This window comes from Gobio gobio, assembly GCF_949357685.1.
Source record: "Gobio gobio genome assembly, chromosome: 17".
Lineage (NCBI taxonomy): Eukaryota > Metazoa > Chordata > Actinopteri > Cypriniformes > Gobionidae > Gobio > Gobio gobio.
Genome location: NC_137110.1, coordinates 40,581,925 through 40,604,244, shown reverse-complemented (window position 1 = coordinate 40,604,244; position 22,320 = coordinate 40,581,925). Strand labels below are relative to the sequence as shown.

At 37.6% G+C, this 22,320-nt stretch overlaps 1 protein-coding gene across 1 annotated transcript; it reads left to right on the top strand.

Annotated features, from left to right (window-relative positions):
* The first annotated feature begins 15,685 nt into the window (after window positions 1–15,685).
* On the top strand, window positions 15,686–17,905 carry LOC307140884 (uncharacterized protein). Its single transcript, XM_079840664.1, has 2 exons — window positions 15,686–15,824; window positions 16,592–17,905. The coding sequence occupies exon 2, from the start codon at window positions 16,607–16,609 to the stop codon at window positions 17,360–17,362; it is 756 nt and encodes a 251-aa protein (XP_079696790.1). The 5' UTR covers window positions 15,686–15,824; window positions 16,592–16,606; the 3' UTR covers window positions 17,363–17,905.
* Window positions 17,906–22,320: the final 4,415 nt, after the last annotated feature.

The window sequence follows — 22,320 nt, the reverse complement described above, 5'->3', positions numbered from 1 at the left end:
CGACCTGCATTCAAACCCCTACCCGTATGTATTTTAAATGGCATATTATAAACTTACGAGAATACTTTATTACTTGAAAGAAGTAAATATACATTAATGAGCACATATTTTTTTTTGAAAGACCTAAGTGTTTTTAGCTAAGAATAAACTAAAAAAGTTACACAGTGTAGCTTTAAAAATTGACCTGCTTGATGCCTCATAAAAGGAAATCCTGGGATTTTCCACAAACCACTTTTGCTGTCTTGAGGCCAAAGGCTGTTCGGCTGCTCATTTTGAAAATAAAAATGAAACTATTAAGCTCTATATGGTCGGTAGTTTATAACACTTTATCCATTTACTATCTACAATGCAATTTTACTTATCTATCACATTATCTCTATTAGAGAGACACTGTAGGTGTTTCTCAATGTCAAGGATCCTTCCTCTGCAGGACTGATCCTTCCAAGTCACTTCCTTCAGAGGCTAGGCGAGGCTCCTCTTAAGCATTCGGAGAACAGGCAAATGGAACAGGCTAGCAAGTGCACGTCAGCCTCATTACGTCAGTGAAAAGGTCCGTTAGCGTCCGTTATCAATAACGTCATTTGTATACGGTTGTAATTTGTACTGGCATTTACAAGTTAAACTTTACTTATATTTACTACGGTTATAACAAATGTTTGGTAACGTAAATACTTACACTTGAAAGCATATTGCCCCGTTAACGCTCCGACTCTGCCAACGTCCGATAATTTGTATTTTCAAGATTCAAGATTCAAGATTCAAGAGTTTTATTTGTCACATACACAGTTATATACACAATATACAACTGGCAGTGAAATGTAAACAGGTCCGCTCCATGGACAGTGCAAATAACAGTTACAAGAAATTAAAATAGAAATAGAATAAAGTTAGAATAAAAAGTATTAACATAAGTAGAATTATAAATAAATCAAGTAAAAGATAAAAATAGGAAATAAGATAAAAATAAAAATATAAAAAAATATGTGGATGATAAGTGAGATAAACTGTAGACTTAAAAATAAGTGGTTAACATAAAATATATAATATGTATATATAAAGAAGTATAATGTGCAAGGTTTATTACAGGTTGTTACGCAGTAACAATAGGGACGTAAAGTAAAGTGCAGTGCAATTGCAGTATGTGGATGTTAATGTTGAAAGACCGTATGTTTATGCGTGTGCGGGGGTGAAGTGAGTCACGTGACTGAGTTCAGGAGTCTGATGGCCTGGGGGAAGAAACTCCTCCTGAGTCTTTCAGTCTTTGCCATCAGGCTACGGAAGCGCTTACCAGATGGCAGCAGGGTGAAGTGAGAGTTTGCAGGGTGATTAATGTCTCTGATGATTTTAGTAGCTCTACCTCTGCAGCGTTTGGTGTAGATGTCCTGCAGAGACGGGAGAGCTGAGCCTGAGATGCGCTCGGATAAGCGCACCACTCTTTGCAGGGCTTTGCCATCGTGACTGGTGCTGTTCCCGTACCACGCTGTGATGCACTGAGTCAGGACACTTTCTATCGCCCCTCGATAGAAAGTTTTCAGGATGGCTGGTGAAACCCTGAATTTCCTCAGCTGGCGCAGGTGGTACAGTCTTTGCCTGGCTTTTTTCACCTGTGTCTGGATGTGTGTAGTCCAGGTCAGATCCTCGGAGATGTTCACACATGTTTCATTTTTTGAACAAGATAGCAAAGCTGCGCGCATAGGATTGTGGGTGATTTGAGAACGCTAAGTGCGCGAAGTCTACTCGTATGCATCCTTTCGAACGAAGGACTCAGACCTTGGTTGAAATTCCGAGGATCCTCGATATTGGAACAGTCCTTCGACGGACGTCGATGACGTAGCATCCTCGGAATTCTGGCTTCCGAGGATCCTTCCTTGACATTGAGAAACGCCTTGTGTTTCTCATTTGTAGTGTGTGCAGTGATTTCCTGTAACAGAACCCTTTACTTCTAAAAATAACACTGACATTACAGTTTTTTTTACAATCGCTATGACAAATTTTTCAATACTTTTAACAATTTTCCTAAACTCTTAACACAGTTAGCACAACATCTGTCTGTGTAGGCTAAACAATTAACACATTTATTGTTGCGTTTACACAAAATGCCTACAGTTAACACAAATTTAAAATGCTTGATGATAAAATGCTTACTTCTTTTACACAAGCTCAACCAAGACCAAAACAATAGATTTTTACTGCCAAATTGACCAATTCTTTAACACTATGTCAGATCAGATAACACCTTGTTCTAAACCTAACCTTACAGGCTAAAGTCAAAGTAAACAGCTGTTTATATTGTGAATTGACAAATATATGCCCTGTATTTTGTTCCATTGGTACTGAGAAACAGCTGATTGAAGTTATGAACATGTGTTAGTTATGAACATGTGTTAGGGTTTTGGTAGACATAGTGTATTGTGTTAGTGAATTCTTGTATTTTGAAAATTAATGTTCGAGTTTAGTTTACAATGATTTTGAGCATGAAATTAACAGTTTTGGCAATTGCGTGATGTAGGTGTGTTGGTGTGTTAAGAGTTTAGGAAAATTGTTAAAAGTATTGAAAAAATTGTCATAGCGATCGTAAAAAACTGTAAATATAAAATTCAAAGATGGGGTGTCCTATGAGAAACAACTTAGTTTGCAGCATTATATATAAAACAGTATATTTTATAAACAGTATATAAAACTTAATCTAACCATTGATCCTTTTATCCGCTTATCATCTGTGTTCACCATCAACCATCCTGGAAAAGGAAAAAGACTATTCAGTTAAAGCTATAATTAATATTTGAAGTACTTGTTCTTAAAGCTATAATATCGGAAGTGCTTGTTCTTACAGCTATAATTAATATTGGAAATGCTTGTTCTTAAAGCTATAGCTAATATGGAAATGCTTGTTCTTAAAGATTAGCTAATATTGAAATGCTTGTTTTTAAAGATTTAGCTAATATTGGAAGTGCTTGTTCTTAAAGCTATAGCTAATATTGGAAATGCTTGTTTTTAAAGCTATAATTAATACTCAAAGTGCTTGTTCTTAAAGCTATAGCTAATATTGGAAATGTTTGTTCTTAAAGCTTTAACTAATATTGGAAATGCTTGTTCTTAAAGCTATAATTAATATTGGAAGCGCTGGTTCTCAAAGCTATAGTTAATATTGGAAATTCTTGTATTAAAGCTATAATTAATATTGGAAGTGCTTTATTCTTAAAGCTATAGCTACTATTGGGATGCTTGTTCTTAAAGTTATAATTAAAATTGAAAGCGCTTGTTCTTAAAGCTATAATCAATATTTAAGCTATTAACTAATATTGGAAGTGCTCATTTTTAAAGCTATAATCAATATTGGAAATCGCTTGTTGTTAAAGCTATAGTGTCTGATGCATGCTTGGTTTAAAGCGATATAGCTACTGGAAAACTACTTTTTCTTAAGCTATAGATGTTGGAAATGTGCTTGTCTTAAAGTGATATCGTAGCTATAGTAGAGTTTGGAAACATGCTTGTTTTTAAAAGCTGTAGGTGCTATTAGAAACACACTTGTTCTTAAGTTATAACTAACTTTAGAGTAGAACTTTAGAGTTAGAAGTTACTTTTCAGATTTGATTAAAGATTACCACCCCACTATTTTTACGGTGTATCAACTTGTAGATGACTCATTCACCCTTAGACTCAGGAAATAAATTAAATTAAATTAAATAAATAAATTAAATTGGAAATTCTTTCTTCAAGCTAAAGTCGCTATTGGAAATTTGGAAATATGCGTTTTCTTAAAGCTATAGGCACTATTGGGAATGCTTTTCTTAAAGCTATGGGCACTATGGGAATTTGATGTTATTAAAGCTGATAGAGGTGTTTTGGGGCCTTATCCTGATATATTGCTAAGATACACGGTCACATGACCTCACATTTCTTATGTATCAATTTGTTCTTAGCACTTCAGCATAATTCTAAGCACCCTAAACTGATAGGAAAGGGGATGAACGGCGTTTTATCTCTGAATCTGACTCTGCTTTTATGTCATCTATGTTAGCCACCTGAGGAGTCATCCACAGATGGTCAGCAGTATCCATTATTTGCCTTGGAGTAGGGAAAACATGTGTCCAGAGCCTGGCTTGCCTCCTGTCTCTGCCGATATGCATACTGCAAGCTTCCCTCAGAGCATTATACGGCTCATTCTCTATGCATAGAGGCTGCTACAACTGCAGCTTCCTCCACTCTTGTCTCTAGATTTGAAGGCCATTCATGCGATTGTCTTCAGCTGCTTATGAACGTTTTATCAGGCCCGATGCTCGAGCATCCATTAGAAAAGCTATGAGTGCTGCTCTCTGATCGTGGCATGAGAAATTTTATATTATAGCTTCAGTATATGTTCATATATATATATAAATGACTCTATCATTAGTTGTTTACATTCATCATGCTAGCTTCACGTAGATCGATTGGATCTTTACAATTAAATTCAGCTCCCCTAGTCCTAATTCATGTGAGCGTCCACTAATGCTGCTGCTGTCCCCTGACTCAATGCTATTTCATGGTGCTCATGAAAGGTCAGGAGACTCATCTGAACAGAACCATATTGCCACTAATTCGTAATTCCTTAAGATGTCTAAGCATTTTAATTGTCTAATTCCATCCTCTTGTTTTATTCTCAAGAGGATTGCCAGGTGTGGTTTGTTTGGGGGGAATAGTTAAGCTCTCCCAGTCCTAAACTTTGTGAGTGTTCCCTAATGCTGCTGCTGTCCTCTGACTCTCTGCTATTTCATGGTGCTCATGAAAGGTCAGAGGACTCCCTGAACAGAGCCATACCGCCAAAAACAAATTTAATTCAGAATTCATCAACTGATTGCAATTCAATAAATTCTAAATAATTTTTATTGTCATGTGTGTTCTTGACTTAATGGACCTGACAGAAATAAATTTTGGCTTGGATGAAAGGGGGGCAAAGGTTGTCTAAACAATAAGTTAAAGTGGAGAAAATAATAAATCAATAGCACTGTTGAAGTGTGGATGAGAGCAAAGAGGATAAGCTGGAGGGGGAGAGTGAGTGTAGGTTACGCTGAAAGGTGGAGGTAGTGCGTGTTGTGTCGTGAGCAAGAAACCATTGTTTGTTCCCACAAGAATAAGAAGGTTAACAGTATATTAATGACTTTTTATATATAACATCCTTAATGCATAAACTACAATTTATGCAACTTTACAAAAAAAAACATTAAAATAATTCAAGAAAAGTGATGACAAGAAACAAAAAGTCAAATATCTTCACTTTTACATAAGGTGCATATACTGTTTCAGCAAAACAGCATTTGGATAAGAGTGCATTGCATGGGTAGAATTTGAAAATGCACTTCTCTCATTTTATTTGGTATGCAATAATTGTATGGTAACAACCATGTTTTCCTCCACTGAATGTTATCTGTTTATAGATTGTTTATAGACCTATTACTCCTCTTGGAGTAATTGAGTTTTGAGACTGAATAAGTTGACGAATAAATTAATTATTGCTTTCTTTACTTGAAAGTGAAACACCTCATGCAATAACATTTGGACACATTACTATTCAAAAGTTTGGGTTCCATAAAATGTTTAGTTTTTGAAAAGCCTCTTAAGCTCAGCATAGCTGCATTTTTTATCAAAATTTTTGTTTTTTGTTACAAAAGATTTTTATTTCGAATAACTGTTGTTCTTTTGAACTTTCTATTCATCATAGAAGCCTTTCCACACAAAAAAGCTGCACAAAACTGTTTTCAACATTGATAATAAGAAGAAATGCAAGATTGTAGGCTATTGCATTTCTTGCATGTTTCTTCTCATGAGCACTAAATCGGCGTATTAGAATGATTTCTGAAAGATCATGTGACACTGAAGTAAACAGAACATGACCATAGCGGAGGATTCGTTGCGCCATATGAGCCATAGTGTCTGATAAATTTCTTATCAGTAGTCTAATAAATGTCTTATCTTGTAGAACGTACACTCAGCTCACTCATGCACAGAGTACGTGCAATCGGGATTCGCAAATATGAAAACGAAAGTAAAACGCAAGTCTCCCAATATCAAAGCTGTTTTAGGCTGGGATGTGTAGCCTAGCTGTATTTTTATGTTTAATTTGTGGAAAGGAGTTCAATGGAGGTCACACACTGCCTCAGTCAGCGTTGGAAGCTCATAATTCATAGGCTACAGTAGCTACGGTCTGAAGAGACGTTGTGTGAAATCATACAGAGAGAACCCTGCAAACATGCCCCTGCGGGGCCTACACTGGCTTTTTGCGGGCACAGTGGGCTAGGGCCAGCCCACACCAAACCTAAAATGGCCCAGTGTGGGCGACCCCCGCACAGCTTTGGGCCCACCGCGGGCTCTCTGTGAGCAGCCCACTCTAGCGGACTGCCCACATTAATCCCATGGTGGCCCAGTGTGGGCCAGCCCGTTCGGGCCCAGAACAACTTTTGTACCTTTGGTCCCATGCAGGTTTTGTGTAGGCTGCCCACCTCGTTTTTAATTTTTTTAGTTTTTATGTGAAATAAGACCTTCCATTATATCTGCACAGAAGGAATAAAAGAAAAAATATATATTTTTTGCATTGTGTCTAATGATCCCTTTTTGATTTTGAATATTGCATATCATGAATAAAATCATAAGCTTTTAGTTTATTTGTGGAGCTCAAAATGTAAAGTGTCATTGACGGTACAGAGCTCTGCATCACTTTGCTTGGAACTATTTTTTTGCTGAAGAACACCATATATCACTGCGCACTTTACTCACTTGCCGCCAACGGTCGGAATTGGATCTGCATTCATCTGACTGGATTTCTCCTGACTCTGAGGTGAGTTTTAAGTGTAGGTTGTATTATCTTTGGCATTTAACAGTTACAATTTTCCATAGTGTGTGTTCTGATGGGATTGTATTTCAGTATTTTTTTTTTGTTAATCCAGACCATTAAGTTAGCTATGTTTTTGTCAAACGACAACGGAGTAACATATTACGTTGCTAACTTAGCTTAAACTATACTTAGCTCAAATAAATATAGGATAAATATTGGTTAACCTTAGTCCTTTTCACTCCGTTTTCCCTGTTCTGTATGTTATATGTCGGTTTGCCACAGTAAACTGCTAAAGTCTGACAAAAAAAGTTCGTTATAAAGCTAACGGCTGTACTCGGAGCACACGCCGAGCAAGTGCAGAGAAAGACAGCGAGAAATGAATACGAATGTGTGGGATATCCCGTTTTGTTTTTTGTGGACTATTAAAATGTCTCCACGATCTGCTTTTGAAGAAATATAGTAACGTATCAGTTCAGTTCTGGCACCTGCGTCTCATCATACTGTACAACAGGATTCACCTCTAAGCCCGTCAGTTGAGTTTGTGGCAAAACCTTTTTACAGTGCTTGCATTTCAAGGCATATAATAATATTCAGAAAGTAGAGCTGAAATGACATTCATTGCAAGATCCAGTCATGAATTTTGTCATTGAGGATGTCTTAAAAATACTGTGCAAAATTCTCATCTCGTTCTCGTGAGCCCAATCTCGTGTCTCGTCTCGTCACACACCTATTCATTATGCTTATTTTACGGAATGAAGTTTATTTTGTGGATTAAATAAAGAACATGTTACTCAGAGACTGACGTTTGGTTGGTCAAAAATGTTACTTTCAGCTGTCGCAAATTTGTTGACTTTTTTTTACTAAGTGGTTTTGATGTAGGCTACAACGTTTTTATTGTGAGGTCAGATGACCCAAATTATATATTACACTATAACACTCTTTATAATGTTCGGATCTGTCAATCACACGTTGCGAGTGTATCTGCACACTTGCCCAAACTGCTGTTATAAAGAATGACGCTGTTATGCTGCACAAAGCTCTAACTGTATTCATGTCGATGTCGTGTTTGCTGTTAGTTGATGTGAAAGCATTTTGTGAGAGAAAACGCATTGCAATGAGATCACAGCATTCACGCGATCAACAGACTGCATGTGTGTGTAGGCTACTCAATTTGCTCATCACTGCAGCTTTTCATGTGATGGGAAAAGATCTAAAAATAATGCTATAATCAACACTTTGATCTCGATGGCTGTGATGGTAAAAAAAAAAAACATAGTAAAAGTATTCGAGAGGGGTTCCACATGTTACAAAGTTCGTAGAATAAGGAGAAAGAAGACAGGGTCAGCGTGACTGGGACTCGTGTTTATTCAGAACTCTCAGACACAAACAAAATAAACTTGCGCTCTAAGGTCTCTCTGGTCCACATGCAGTCTCTCTCTATATCCCCCAGGTCTCTCTCTGGCAGCGCTTGCAGACCTCGCTAAACCACGCCCCCTCCACCACATAATCGAATACTCATTTCAAATGCAAAGATGTCAGCCAATCACAACAGTGGGCGTTTTCATTGAAGTCTCACATCAGACACGCCCCTTGAAACAGAGCATTCAATTTTTTTTATGCTGGGAGGGTTTTAACCCTGTGCTTCTGTATGAGCTATAAAATGTGATGTATATCTTTGAGGCCGAACCTCGTGGTGAAGATTACTTGTTTTTATGTTGGACATTTTATTCTGAAACTTTGCAAGTCAACCTAAGCCTTTGAATGGGCCGATTTATTTTAAAGAAGTCTCTTTATTATTTTCTTCATACCTATTATCTGATCCTGAATATTGAAACCCATCGGGCTCCATAGAGGACCAGACCTTGGCTGAGCTTGGTACAGACGTCCCCTGATATTTCTAACCATTGGTCAGCGCTCTCAAACTCGATGGGCAGATCTTTTGATTTGTGCTTGAAGATGTGTACTGGGTTATTTAGTCATAAAAAATACAACAAAACCAATGAAAATGCAGATCCTATTATAAATAATAGTGAAAATCACTTTTTAAAACTTTTGTTCCATTATTAACCCTTAGCAGAATTTTACTAGTGTTTAGAATGTTAGTCAAGTGCACCAAAAACACTGAAGAATGTACGGTAGAAAGGAGCCGTAAAACTGAAATACGTACAAATATACAGTTCTGTCAGTGTTTGAGAAGTGTCAGAATATTGAACATGTCACGCCCTCTTTTATTTCTTTGTAATTATGTATAATACCAATTTTTTGGAATGCATAAACCATCCCCCCAAAAATGTGATCATTGGTTTCTCCTTTGTAATCTTAGCTGAAACATTTGGTGCGTCACAAACTAGATCAAGAATGTGAGTGTCATAATGTTTTATTACATTATTGCATGTTATCAAGCTCTGCTATAAAATAAATATAACACATATCAACTTCAAATTCCTTTTGGCCCATATAAGAGCAACACTCAGTTTGACTTATTCCATTGTATGCAGCCTTCCTGAACTACGATGGACGGAGAACTTCTTCTGGAGGCCCTCTCGGCTCTCACAGGGACTACTCTGAAGCCTTACACTGGATCAAACGGATCACCGGATTCTGATCTTGTACTCGATATATATAATTTTATCACTGTTGCTGTCTTGGGCCTAGAGTTCCTGACATTTTTTGGTGCCAAAGGTGATGGGGGGGATGTTCAGTGCATGGGTTTACGCAATGAGATGTTTGTGGACATGGATGAATTCTTCGAACCTCGCTTTGATTATGATTTCAGACATTTAAGTGACGAGTCAGTATGCATGCGGGGTAATGAGCCATATAAACGTCCAAGTGGATGGTACCGCTTTGCTCTCAAAGTCCTGAACAAGTACCCTGATGGAAACGCCTGGCTGGGCACGGATGGATGGAGGAGTCACTCAGTGGCTGGTGAGTGGCCCGTGTCCTATCATGGAACCAGCGTTGAGGGTGCTAAAGGTATCGTCAAATCCCATTACACAGCAGGTCCTGGACAACTCTACGGGAGAGGAATCTATTCAACATATGACATAGATCAGGCTTCTGGCTACTGCAAGGAATTTACATCCAAAAAGACCGGGAAGAGATACAGAGTCCTGATGCAGAACAGGATCAATCCAGTGATGAGGAAAGTGTGCCAAAGAAAGGACTACTGGCTGATTGAGATTCCTGAAGGCACCTCTGATGCTAAAGAGAAGGAGATCGTGGAGAAGTCCATTCGTCCTTATGGGATTCTGCTGAAAGAGGTGTGAGAGAAGAATCAGAACCAGCTGACTGACTCTATGTTGATTTTTCTGAGATGATTATGACGATTGTTGTAATTATTGTAAATTTTTATACATAAGGTACATAATTGATCTCTTTGTTGTTTAAACTATTTGATTTATTCTACCTTTTAAAAATTTGCTCTGCCTTAATTCAAATTTAAAATGTGTTCTCAATGGTAAAGAAAGGTTGTGATTTTTTTCAAGTAGCCTACAATATTGATAAGATGAATCATGAAAATGTATCTGCGTTTCAATCAATTATTCAGAACCAGAATATTTAAATTTGCATAACTAGCACTTCATGTTTCAAGATTTCAACTGTGTTAAAATTGTTTTAAAAAGTTAATTTTTTTCTTTTATTCAGTTTAACATTTAACTGCAATTTATTTTAATGTTGTATTTGTTTATCTTGAATGATCCATGCGATGTTTAAATGTATTTTCTCTTATATGGAGTTACATTGTATAGTTTTTTCTGTACTTCTTTTTCTATTATTATTTTAATATGCACATTGTTTCTATAATTGTTGTTGTATGTACAATGGCGTTCAAGCCTGTGAAATATGAGAGAGGCTTCCCTTAAAGCTGCAGTTGGTAACTTTTGTAAAAATGTATTTTTTACATATTTGTTAAACCTGTCATTATGTCCTGACAGTAGAATATGAGACAGATAATCTGTGAAAAAATCAAGCTCCTCTGGCTCCTCCCAGTGGTCCTATTGCCATTTGCAGAAATACACCGTTCCCGGTAAGAAACAACCAATCAGAGCCAGGAGGAGTGTCTTAGCAGTGTCAATCAAGCTCGTGTGCGCGCTGATCATACCCCTCTCGTGCACAGCGCGAGCGTGTACAGGCGTTCAAATTCAAATTCTTTGCTTATGGCGGACAAACAATCCAAACTGATACCTCGAGTGGCACCTGCTCATAAAATAAATGATGTTTTATAAACATAGTTCGGGAGGAGCACGTTCAGATAATTGACACAGGTGGAGAGCACTCAGCTAATCAACAGTAAGAGGTATATATACACGCAGCAGTCTTACCTCCATTCATTGACAGTTTTCTAGCATCCCTCCAACACCCCTTCTCCACACTTTTATTTTATCAACCACTTACATACACGGGGGGGTACTCTGGGTTCGGGCCAAATTCCGAGCTCTAAGCCTTCCCCCCGGACAGCACGCCAAATACGCATTTAAATTACTCTCCATAAATTATATGTAAGTGTGAACTCGTGAAAGACAGGTAAACGGAAAGAGACAGATGACGATGATAAAAAAGACAAAAAGAAAGAATTAGATAGAGCCCGAAATAAAACGAGGGTATATTGGAGCGGCTTTTCGAGGTGGATGGAGCTAGGCTACGTGTCCTGAAAGGATTAAAAACCGATGCAGAGTTAGCCACATTTCTGCTTGACAATTAAGTATCCCGGCTTCCTCTTCTTTCCTCGTCGGAGCCCATTGACTCAATGTCAAAACTCTAGCCACTTAACATACAGATAAAATGTCACGCACTGTGCAAAGCACGAAACGATCGGTTTCTGAAAGAAACCGAACAGTATTTATATATTTTTTTGACCTCAAATACAATACCATGTCCAACAGCCCCGAAAGCGCAGCACTTCCGGGAAAGAAGGTCAATGTACACGATCTAGTGTAGAGACATCACTTCCCGTGTGAATTATATAAATACTGTTCGATTTCTCTCAGAATCGATCGTTTCGTGTCTTAAGACATTAATGTGTCGTCACGAGCCGCATGGATTAATTTGAAGTTGTCTGTGCATGTTTTTTTTACCCTAATAGAATTAGACCCCATTGACATGCATTCTATGAGTGACACACAGCAACGGTTGAAGTTAAAAATCTCCATTTGTGTTCTACTGAAGAAACAAAGACACCTACACCTTGGGGCCTGGGGGTAAGCAGAAAAATGTCAAATTTTCATTTTTGGGTGAACTATCCCTTTAACTAAATTAAAATAATAAAAAATAGTGTTCAACACACACTGGGAAAGCGCATCTGTTGCAGGCGCGCCCTGTCAAGCGGCCAGACATGCAAGTTCCATGGAGTTGGGGTGTCATATTGCTGCCTGTGCTTAGGAGAGGAGGTCTCTCCAAGGAAGTCTTGGTCCAACATTGCAGCAGTGATACAATGGTTTATATCGAGTTCAGGATCAGAATCCAGTGATCCCTTTGATCCAGTGTAAGTCTTCAGAGTAGTACCTGTGAGAGCTGAGAGGGTATCCAGAACAAGTTCTTTGTCCATCATAGGCATGGTTCAGGCAGGTTGCACACAATGGAATAAAAACAAAAAAAGGACCAAAATAAAGTTGCTGATTGTGCCTCCTGTTTTGCAACCATGAAATCGAAAGTATGTATCAAAAAAGGCCAATGGGGTTTCCAGTGAATTTTTTTCTAGATAGATCATGTCACCACGCAAGAACACAAACAATGAAACATAAGACACACACACTCTTGATCTACCACCACACCCTAAGTGCTAGAAACAAAAGTGAAAATATCTAGACGAATAGAAGAATGCACAGACTATCTAAATTTGCATTAAAACAGACCTACATACTTTAAAGTCTGATTTAGAATGACCATAAATGTAAAAAATAAATAAAATCTGTGTATTTCTCTGTGAAGCCAATGGGTTACTGCACTTTCGTTCTTGCAATTATAATTTGTTTGCAATGGCTCAAAAATGTATTGCATGTAACATGAACAATTCTGAGAAAAATCTTATTGCTTTCAATTTTCCACTCATCCAGGTCTCTTCAGCTTTTGGATAGTGTAAAAAACCCAGACATTACACCTTTACAAAGTTATGCAGAAGTCATTGAACTTGCTAAACAGTGAACAAAGCCAACGGGATAGAGAAGATGTTATATAGATGATCTGTGCAACCACTTTTCTTGTTGAACTCATGAATCAAGTAGTGTAACATTCGGGGTTACACTACTCGATTCATGAGTACAACAAGTGTAACCCCGACATTACACCTTAACACACTCCAAGGTCACAGAGAAGTCATGCAGAGGTGATTGGTCAAAAAGGTTTAAAGACTTCTGTATACTTTTAGCACACACTCAGCATGAAACCCTTCGTAGTTAAACACATACAACCTCAGATGGAAAAGATAGAAAACACTAGAAAATATGACGAGATCATCACCGTCAAGACCTGAATCAACCGCCATGCAACTTTTTTCCTCAGAATTGTGAGATACAAATCTGCAATTGCAAGTTCTAAAGTCAGAATTCCAAGATATAAAGTTTGCAGGACAAACTCGCATTTCTGCCTTTTTTTTCTTGCAATTGCGAGATCATTTTTGTTCTCTATATTGTACTTTAGAACTCACAATTGCAAGTTTATATCTCTGTGAAAACAAGTAAGAACTGCAGGATATAAATCACACGATCACAGAAATCGTCACGATGGCAATCTTTTGTCTGGAGACAGCCGAAAATCGTATCCCGGCCTTTACTCATAAGGAAAATAACAGGACTGAGTAAAAGTAACGGGAGTGAGTAGAGTCCTCTGTTTTGTTGATTTAATAGTTTGAATATTCAGCTGATTTATTAGTTTTACAGTTGAAATAACTTAAATTATAGACATTTAGGATTAGTTTTACATTGTGAATACCATGCTCACAGGGAGCCCGACCACCACGAAGTGACTTTTTGTCTTTATCTTTTGTAGAAGATGGAGAGAACCCATACTATGCAGGTGCCAGAAACACCCACCCATGGCATGCTGAAAGGGAAGGAACGGAACACTCCCACAACCAGTGTTAAGGGTAACGCATTACAAGTAACTTGAGTTACGTAATAATATTACTTTTTCCAAGTAACTAGTAAAGTAACGCATTACTTTTCAAATTTACAACAAAATATCTAAGTTACTTTTTCACATTAACTTGACTGACAGCTCTCCTGCCCCCATGTTGAGAAAAATAAGTGCAGAAGCGTTGTGTGTAAACATGATGGTTATTATAGTTCTAGACTAAATGTGAGCATTTATTTATCACACTTGCACAATAAAGATTCTGTACTCCTCAAAATGAATAAAATCAGTCAAATACAAAATCAGAGTACTATGCAAACCTCCAATAATTAAATGTTAAATAAAACAACTATTTTTATGCACAATCTACCTTTATATTTAATTTACCAATGTCTTGCTGCTGACCTTTGATGATGAAAATTACTAGATTACTAGTTTTTATTGGTAAAACTTTTTTCTCTTGCATCCTATTCTACCATTATCCAGAATGGCGCCCTCTATTGTTCATGCGTGAATTTGCATTTTTACCTCAGCCTGGGGCTTATTTTTTCAATTTTGGTATAAAGAGGTCTTTACTGTTGCACAAAAATATTACTTTTTTGTTATAAAAAACAACAAAAACAAGCCCAGCCCAGGTGAGAAAAAGTAACGCAAAAGTAACGTAACGCATTACTTTTCTTAAAAAGTAACTAAGTAACTCAATTAGTTACTTTTTGAAGGAGTAACGCAATATTGTAATGCATTACTTTTCAAAGTAACTTTCCCCAACACTGCCCACAACCCTCTCTTTTCCCCCCTTTGTGTCTTTCCTTCACTTCCTCTCTCTTCTCCTCTGTCTCCTTCTTTCTCTTTCCATCTCCTTCGCTGTGAAGTACTACTAACACATAGTACATCATCCCAACACAGAAATCTCACTCACACACATGCACACGTAGGGGAGAGCGGGGCACAACCTAACACTGTTCAACTTTATTTATTATTTATTTTCCCCACACAAGTCTAGTACAATTATGTGGTTTTGTTTCAATAATACAGTGTATACTTTTTTCTCAGTCATTATTCACCTTTTCCTCATGGTTTCTCAATAGAATTCATAAAAGTATAGAATATAAAAGCATTTTCTAATAGGGGCTCATTGTAACATAGTGTGACAACATGCCCCACCTGTGCAACTGGGATTTAACCCCAGCTCGTGTCTTCTGCTGTTAGATCAGCATTAAAGAACGATCTCAACTGTTAAATAACAGATACAAGATTCAAATAATATCAGATTTTTCTAGTTTTAAACACAAAAAAACAGAGATGAAAAATTAACGTAAGAAATGTACTTTTGCTATGGTTATATAAATGTTCAGTGATATCTCTAAATAATCTTGATATGGCAACTAGTAAATATACTAAGTTTCATCATGCTGGCATGTTTTAAACCATGTGTGTTACAACTAGCCAAATGACCCCGCGTTAGGTTGTGCCCTGTCCCTGCCCCTGCAGTAGAAAAGTGGCTAAAGAAGCCTTAAAGGCTCTGTCGTTTCAAAGAATAGCACAACGGCGAGCATGTCGAGTATAAACACCTCCGCAAATGGACGAGGCGCGCACAGTCAGCAGAGGCTCGCGCTGCAGAGACAAACGAAAGTATAAAACACGGCTTAATGGATGAAGATGGCAGAATACGACTGTACATTCGCGACGTATGCACATTATTTCGAGTTTGTCAGAGACAAGGACAAGAAGAATGCTAATAGTCAAATGCAAATGCAGTCAAATGCAACCTTTGTCTAAAAACTCAACTGAGAGCAGGGCAGTCTCAGTTGAGTGGGTGCTTTTGAAGCCGGATTTGGTTGTTGTCCAGGAGGTTGTATGCAGTGGGGAAGGTCCCAGTGTGAAGAGAGGTGTTGACAATGTGAGTGAGTGCCGGAGTAACTGAGGAAGAAATGGCCTGAAGGAGGTGAGTGGGGATAGGATCAAGCGGACAGGTAGTGGCGTGGTTGGAAAGGATGAGTTTGGAGACTTCTGCTTTGGAGAGCAGAGAGAAGGAGGGGAGCGTGTGTGTGTTGTTTGTTGAGATGTGGTGTGTCAGTTTGTGGTGTGGGTAATTGGCTGCTGATGGAGGGGCTTTTGTTTGTGAAGAATGATGCAAAGTCAGCTGTAAGAGTGGATGAAGGGGGGTGGGGGGGGGGGGGGCAAAGGAGCAAAGAGAATGTTTTGAAAAGTGTGCGAGAGTTGGAGCAGTGGTTGATTTTGTTGTGATAGTATGTAGTTTTAGCAGTGGAGACATTTGCAGAGAAAGAAGCGAGAAGAGACTGATACAATGTAATCTCTGATCATTACCATTACTATAGAGTTACCATTACTGTTATGCTTGTGTATATCTCTTATACGTTTCCTAATATATATATGGAAACGTATAATAGAGATATACACATACTCAGCACAATTTTACACACATCACATCCTACTTTCTGTTTTGTATTGATGGTATCATCTAACTATGTTTTGTCTTATGTACTACTTTAAAAATTAATAATGAAAATAATATATACTCTATTCCATACTAATCTATTACATCTATGTTTTGAACATTAATTTGAAACTTGCCTGTTTTGATACATACTTTAGATTCCTTGATCTTAAAACAGAAAGCAAAAATATCATCTTCCTCATTTCTGTCCATATAAGTAGAAGAATTTTTGTAACCTATTCCATTGTGTGCAGCCTGCCTGAACTACGATGGACGGAGAACTTCTTCTGGAGGCCCTCTCGGCTCTCACAGGGACTACTCTGAAGCCTTACACTGGATCAAACGGATCACCGGATTCTGATCTTGTACTTAATATATATAATTTTATCACTGTTACCGTATTGGGCCTAGAGTTCCTGAATTTTTTTGGTACCAAATGTGATGGGGGGGATGTTCAGTGCATGGGTTTACACAATGAGATGTTTGTGGACATGGATGAATTCTTCGAACCTCGCTTTGATTATGATTTCAGACATTTAAGTGACGAGTCAGTGTGCATGCGGGGTAATGAGCCATATAAACGTCCATGTGGATGGTACCGCTTTGCTCTCAAAGTCTTGAACAAGTACCCTGATGGAAACGCCTGGCTGGGCACGAATGGATGGAGGAGTCACTCAGTGGCTGGTGAGTGGCCCGTGTCCTATCATGGAACCAGCGCTGAGGGTGCTAAAGGTATCGTCAAATCCCATTACACAGCAGGTCCTAGACAACTCTACGGGAGAGGAATCTATTCAACATATGACATAGATCAGGCTTCTGGCTACAGCAAGGAATTTACATCCAAAAAGACCGGGAAGAGATACAGAGTCCTGATGCAGAACAGGATCAATCCAGTGATGAGGAAAGTGTGTCAAAGACAGGACTACTGGCTGATTGAGATTCCTGAAGGCACCTCTGATGCTAAAGAGAAGGAGATCGTGGAGAAGTCCATTCGTCCTTATGGGATTCTGCTGAAAGAGGTGTGAGAGAAGAATCAGAACCAGCTGACTGCCTCTAAGTTGATTTTTCTGAGATGATTATGACGATTGTTGTAATTATTGTTATTTTTTTCGATCTCTTTGTTGTTGAAACTTTTTGATTTATTCTGCCTTTTTAAAATTCGCTCTGCCTTCATTCAAATATAAAATGTGTCCTCAATAGTAAAGAAAGGTTGAGTTTTTTTAAGTGCAACAATTATTCAGAACCAGAAAATATTTATTTGCATTGTAAAATTGTAAGTTTAGTTTTCTCAGTATTCAGTTTAATATCTAACATATCTGTAATTTATCGTTTTAAATAATAAAGTTTAGTAAAATAAAATAAGTATAGTTAAAATACATATGATTAATCATTGTCAGTGATTGTTATGTAAACTCAAATGTGTGACAAGATTTGCTTTGTGTATGCCTATACTTTTATTGGACATATAGTTGCTTTTGTTTCCACTTTATACTTTTGAACAATTTGTCTAAATACAATATGTTTCCTTCATAAATATATAAGATTTAATAAAGATGAAACATTTCTTCAAATGAGACATATATTCAGAGATTTCATGGCTACTTGCCTACCCTGAAAGTTACCGTGTTTGGAACTGAAAGTAGATGTTATCCGCTTACTCTGAGTAACCTGCTTTCTGATCTGAGTCCTTTCACCAGCATTTCAACATTGAAATTTATAAAACTATCATCATATCATATAGGCCTACACACAGAAACTAAAAGGACTTAATGTCAACCCATCAAAATAAAAGTTTGGTTTAAAACAGAAATATCTATACTGTGGAGTGTACTTCTCACAGTAGTAGTAGTAGTAGTAGTAATAATAATAATAATAATGAAATTATTAAAATGTAAAAATGTAATCAAATAAATTAATAAGAAATAAATAATAAAAAAAATTGTCTCCCATGTTTTAATTGCAATAGTTGCCTAAACTGCTGTTGTGCAGCACTTTTCTAAAAAAAATGAAGGAAATGTTTTACATTTTCATTTGATAAAAATTTAAAAGGTAATTTTTTTATAAGATTAGCCTTCATTACCTTTTATGATAATACATTTCTATTAATGCAAAACATTAAAAATAAAACATTTAATAGGGCCCTGCTATTGAAAACATAAAAAATATATATAAGTTGAACGGATTTCATGTTTTTGTTTAACTTTTAATAAATCGTTGATAAATTGTATACACTGTATTATAATTTGATTACAAAAGTACAAACTGTAGCAAGCTAATCACTGTTATAATTATGAAGGGGTGATTGATATGCATTTTCTCACCTCTCAGGTGTCCCTGCCCATACGCAACAACAACAAAAAAAATTCTGACCAAAATATATTTTTTTAAAATATGGTAAATGTATGCTATAAACAGTGAAGTTCGATTAAATATATTTTTTAACGTGAAAATATATGTTTTTCTAGCCTTAATATACCAAAATATATTTCAAAATGTATTTCAGGGGCAAGAAAATACATTTTCAATCGTATAGTATTCTACAGACAAAGGGCAAATGTGGATGGAACATAGCATATAGCGAACAAAACCTAAACTTGATTTTGTATCCATCATTTAAAATGTGTTAGAAGTATTTTAAACCCTTACAGGAAAATCACATGAATTTCCTGTGTTTTCCGCATGTTATCCACTTTTTTCCACATACAATCCAGAGAGAGTGATTGATCACTGTGCAGTCAGAAGAATCCTCACAAATGGTATTTTTTTTAAATTATTATTATTTTATTTTTCTGTACTTTAATGCAAGTTTAATATGACAGTTGTACAATTTAAATCTACATCAAATAAAAATGTAAATATAAATAAATTGCTAGATGTATGACGTTAAGAACTGCGTCATCATTTGTGTGCACGGACTTTGGACTACTGCGCATGCGCCGCGGGAGTTCTCAGAGGATAAGGTAAGAATCAAGCGGCAACCTCCCGCAGTTTCTCTTGAAGCCAATACGGAAGTGCCTCAAACTGCAATTCATCGACTGGCCGCTAGGGACAGGATCCAGAAGGGAGCAGAATCTCATTGAGCCCCATGTTAAAATGGTCAACTTTAGAGCAGAATAAAACATGTTTACAGCCTGGTACAAATTGTGCTTTTGGTCTATACGGCTCATTTTGCCCTTCATGACAACTGTGAGGGGGGTGAATTTTTTTATAGCTCATTCGTTTACATTATATAAAGCCTTAAAGTTCTGCATAATTAAGGGCGTGGCCACTTCGAGTGACTGGTGGATAGCCATTTATCTGCTGTCTGTTAGTCATCGCGTCACTTAAGCTCCGCCCACGTCCCGCCTTTTTGCCCATTTTCTGTTATCCGGGAGTGACGCGCGATGACGCGCTGCCAAGATGGCAACGGCCACCATTGCGCTTCAGAACGGCTCATCAGAATCCTATGGGTGACGTCACGGACACTACGTCCATATTTTTTTACAGTCTATGGTAAGAATCGACAGCAGGAATCGACAGCAGCTTAGGGCACGTTGCCCGGAAAGGTCACGCCTCTTACCATAACGGGGAGATGAACGCGCTCAAACTACAGCCCCTGAAGGCCAAACAAAGGTGATTTGACTCCGGGATGAAAATAACAGCGTCTGAACGACATGGCAACAAGCGCAACCGAACCGAACCGAACGCAACACTTCCTCTTATTCTCGAGGGAGCAACAAGACCACGCCCCCTTTTTCGCGTATTCTTGTGGGCGGAGGTTAGTCGACAAACTGCTCTACTGACGTAATTAAAGCAGGATATACCAGGATGTAGTCCAATCCGGCCGTTCGCTGTAGGCTTTGAAAGGGAACTTCTGTTAAATAAAATATCTCGCTTGGCATTGAACTTTGAGCTTTATAATTTTACAGGTATTATTTATGCTCTAACAGCAACATTACACACTAACTAAAGTTTGAAAAATGGGATCACGAAGAACAGGACCTTTAATATGAAATATGAGGCTCTTATGCATCCACTGTGGGGATTTAAACTCCTGTACAATGAAGAAAAACATACAGTAGATTGTCATTATATATTATATATTATACATTTATTTTTTAGAGAGAAGTATTATTTTTCTTATTTTCTACCCAAAAGTTTCATTCATACTGGAGGCCAGAGGGCGCCCTCGAGCAGAAACTCCACATTTGCGTCAGAGAAATAATCGTTTGTTTTAAGGAAATCCCTATGGGAAATCCCTAATGTGAAGCTCAGGCTGTTGGCTGAATAAAACTAAGATAGAAACGCTTTGACTGATTAAACATGAAGATAATACTTCTGCGACAAGATATGATGTATTTGAGTTCTTCAAGCCTTCTCGATTTCGATTAATCGTGCAGCCCTAACATAAATATAAAAATGCCTACAAGTCATAATTGATAGTCGTTGCATGTATCAGAATTAACCTACCTCTTTTAAGTAATGACGAGCAAGCAGGCGTCATTGGACGAGTAGATCTGTTTCCTCGCTAGAGAATCATTCAGTTTTCCCACTCGCAAATTCCGCTTTGTAAATAGCGAATTTGCCATGGCCCGAGCACAACTCGCTTTTAAAGGGAATAGGAGATGAAACTGTGATTGGTTTGTCACGTTTCTCCCAAAACACATCCATGACACATAAAGAGAATAGAGACAACCCTTTTAGACCATGCGCCAGGCACGCAGACTATTTTTCCCATCGTTAAACAAGCAAAAGTGGATTTAGACATGCACTTCTGACCATGCACTTAAATCGTTAAAATAGGGCCCATTGTCTTTCAAAGTTAGTCAAACTGCCAAAAGACATCACTTTTAACAACCCTCTGACTAGGGTTATACTGTCTTTCATTTGCAGAATTGAAAGTGCAACTGGGCGTTGCTGATTTCTGGGCCTGGTACAAAACGAAATATCCGCTAACTACACTAATTTCATATGGCCATTAAATAAGAGATCATACGCAAAAGATATGTAATGTATGCTCTACTAATATGTTATTTATTTATTACCTTTTTTATTTATTATTTGTCAGACTTTTAAGCTATTCAAAAAGTGAAGCTAAAATATTTAACGACTATGTTGTTTATGGCAGACAGTTGAACTTTTGTTGACCCCGATACTTCATAACTGAAAGTAAAAGAGAAATACCCCTTCCTGTTTGTCATATTCGAGTCGAGTCCATATTTATAGCAGAGCAGAGGAAGAACCAGACCAGTTTGAAAAATCAGAAAGATTGCAAATCGGCATTAAAGTTGTTCTAGAGGCGCTGTCTGCCCTCCTCGAAACAACTGTGAAGCCTTACTATGGATTAATAGGAAAGATGGATCCTAATGAATCATATAAAAGTATAATTAAGATTCATATGATTAATAATCAGCATTGATCATTTCAGGTAAACACAAATGTGTGACCAGATTGTCTTCGTGTATACTTTTGACATACTTGCTTTTTGCATTCACTTTATACTTTTGAACAATCTGTCTAAATAAAATATGTTTCCTATGTTAATAACATTTAATAAAGATGATAATTTTATTTTCATGACTGACATTCAGCATAATGAGATTTCAATGTTGAGAGATTGCTCTCAGTGCTGATCACAATCGCTGCTGTTAAGAATAGACCTGCTTATGAAGAGAAGTACTGCCATTTCCCATAAACCACTTTTGCAATCTTGAAGCCAAAGTCTGTCCAGCTGCTCATTTTGAAACTAAGAAATAAGATCTACTGTACAGCAGAGGTGTGCGGCCCATGAGCTGTGAATGCTCTGCATACCCAAGCCATTCATGGACTCGCTAATTACAGTTTATGCCAATACGGAAGTGACATATACTGCAATTCATCGACTGGCCGCTAGGGACAGGCTCCAGAAGGGAGCAGAATCTCATCGAGCCCCATGTTAAAATGCCCAACTTTACAGCAGATTAAAACATGTTTACAGCCTGGTACAAATTGTGGTTTTGGTCTA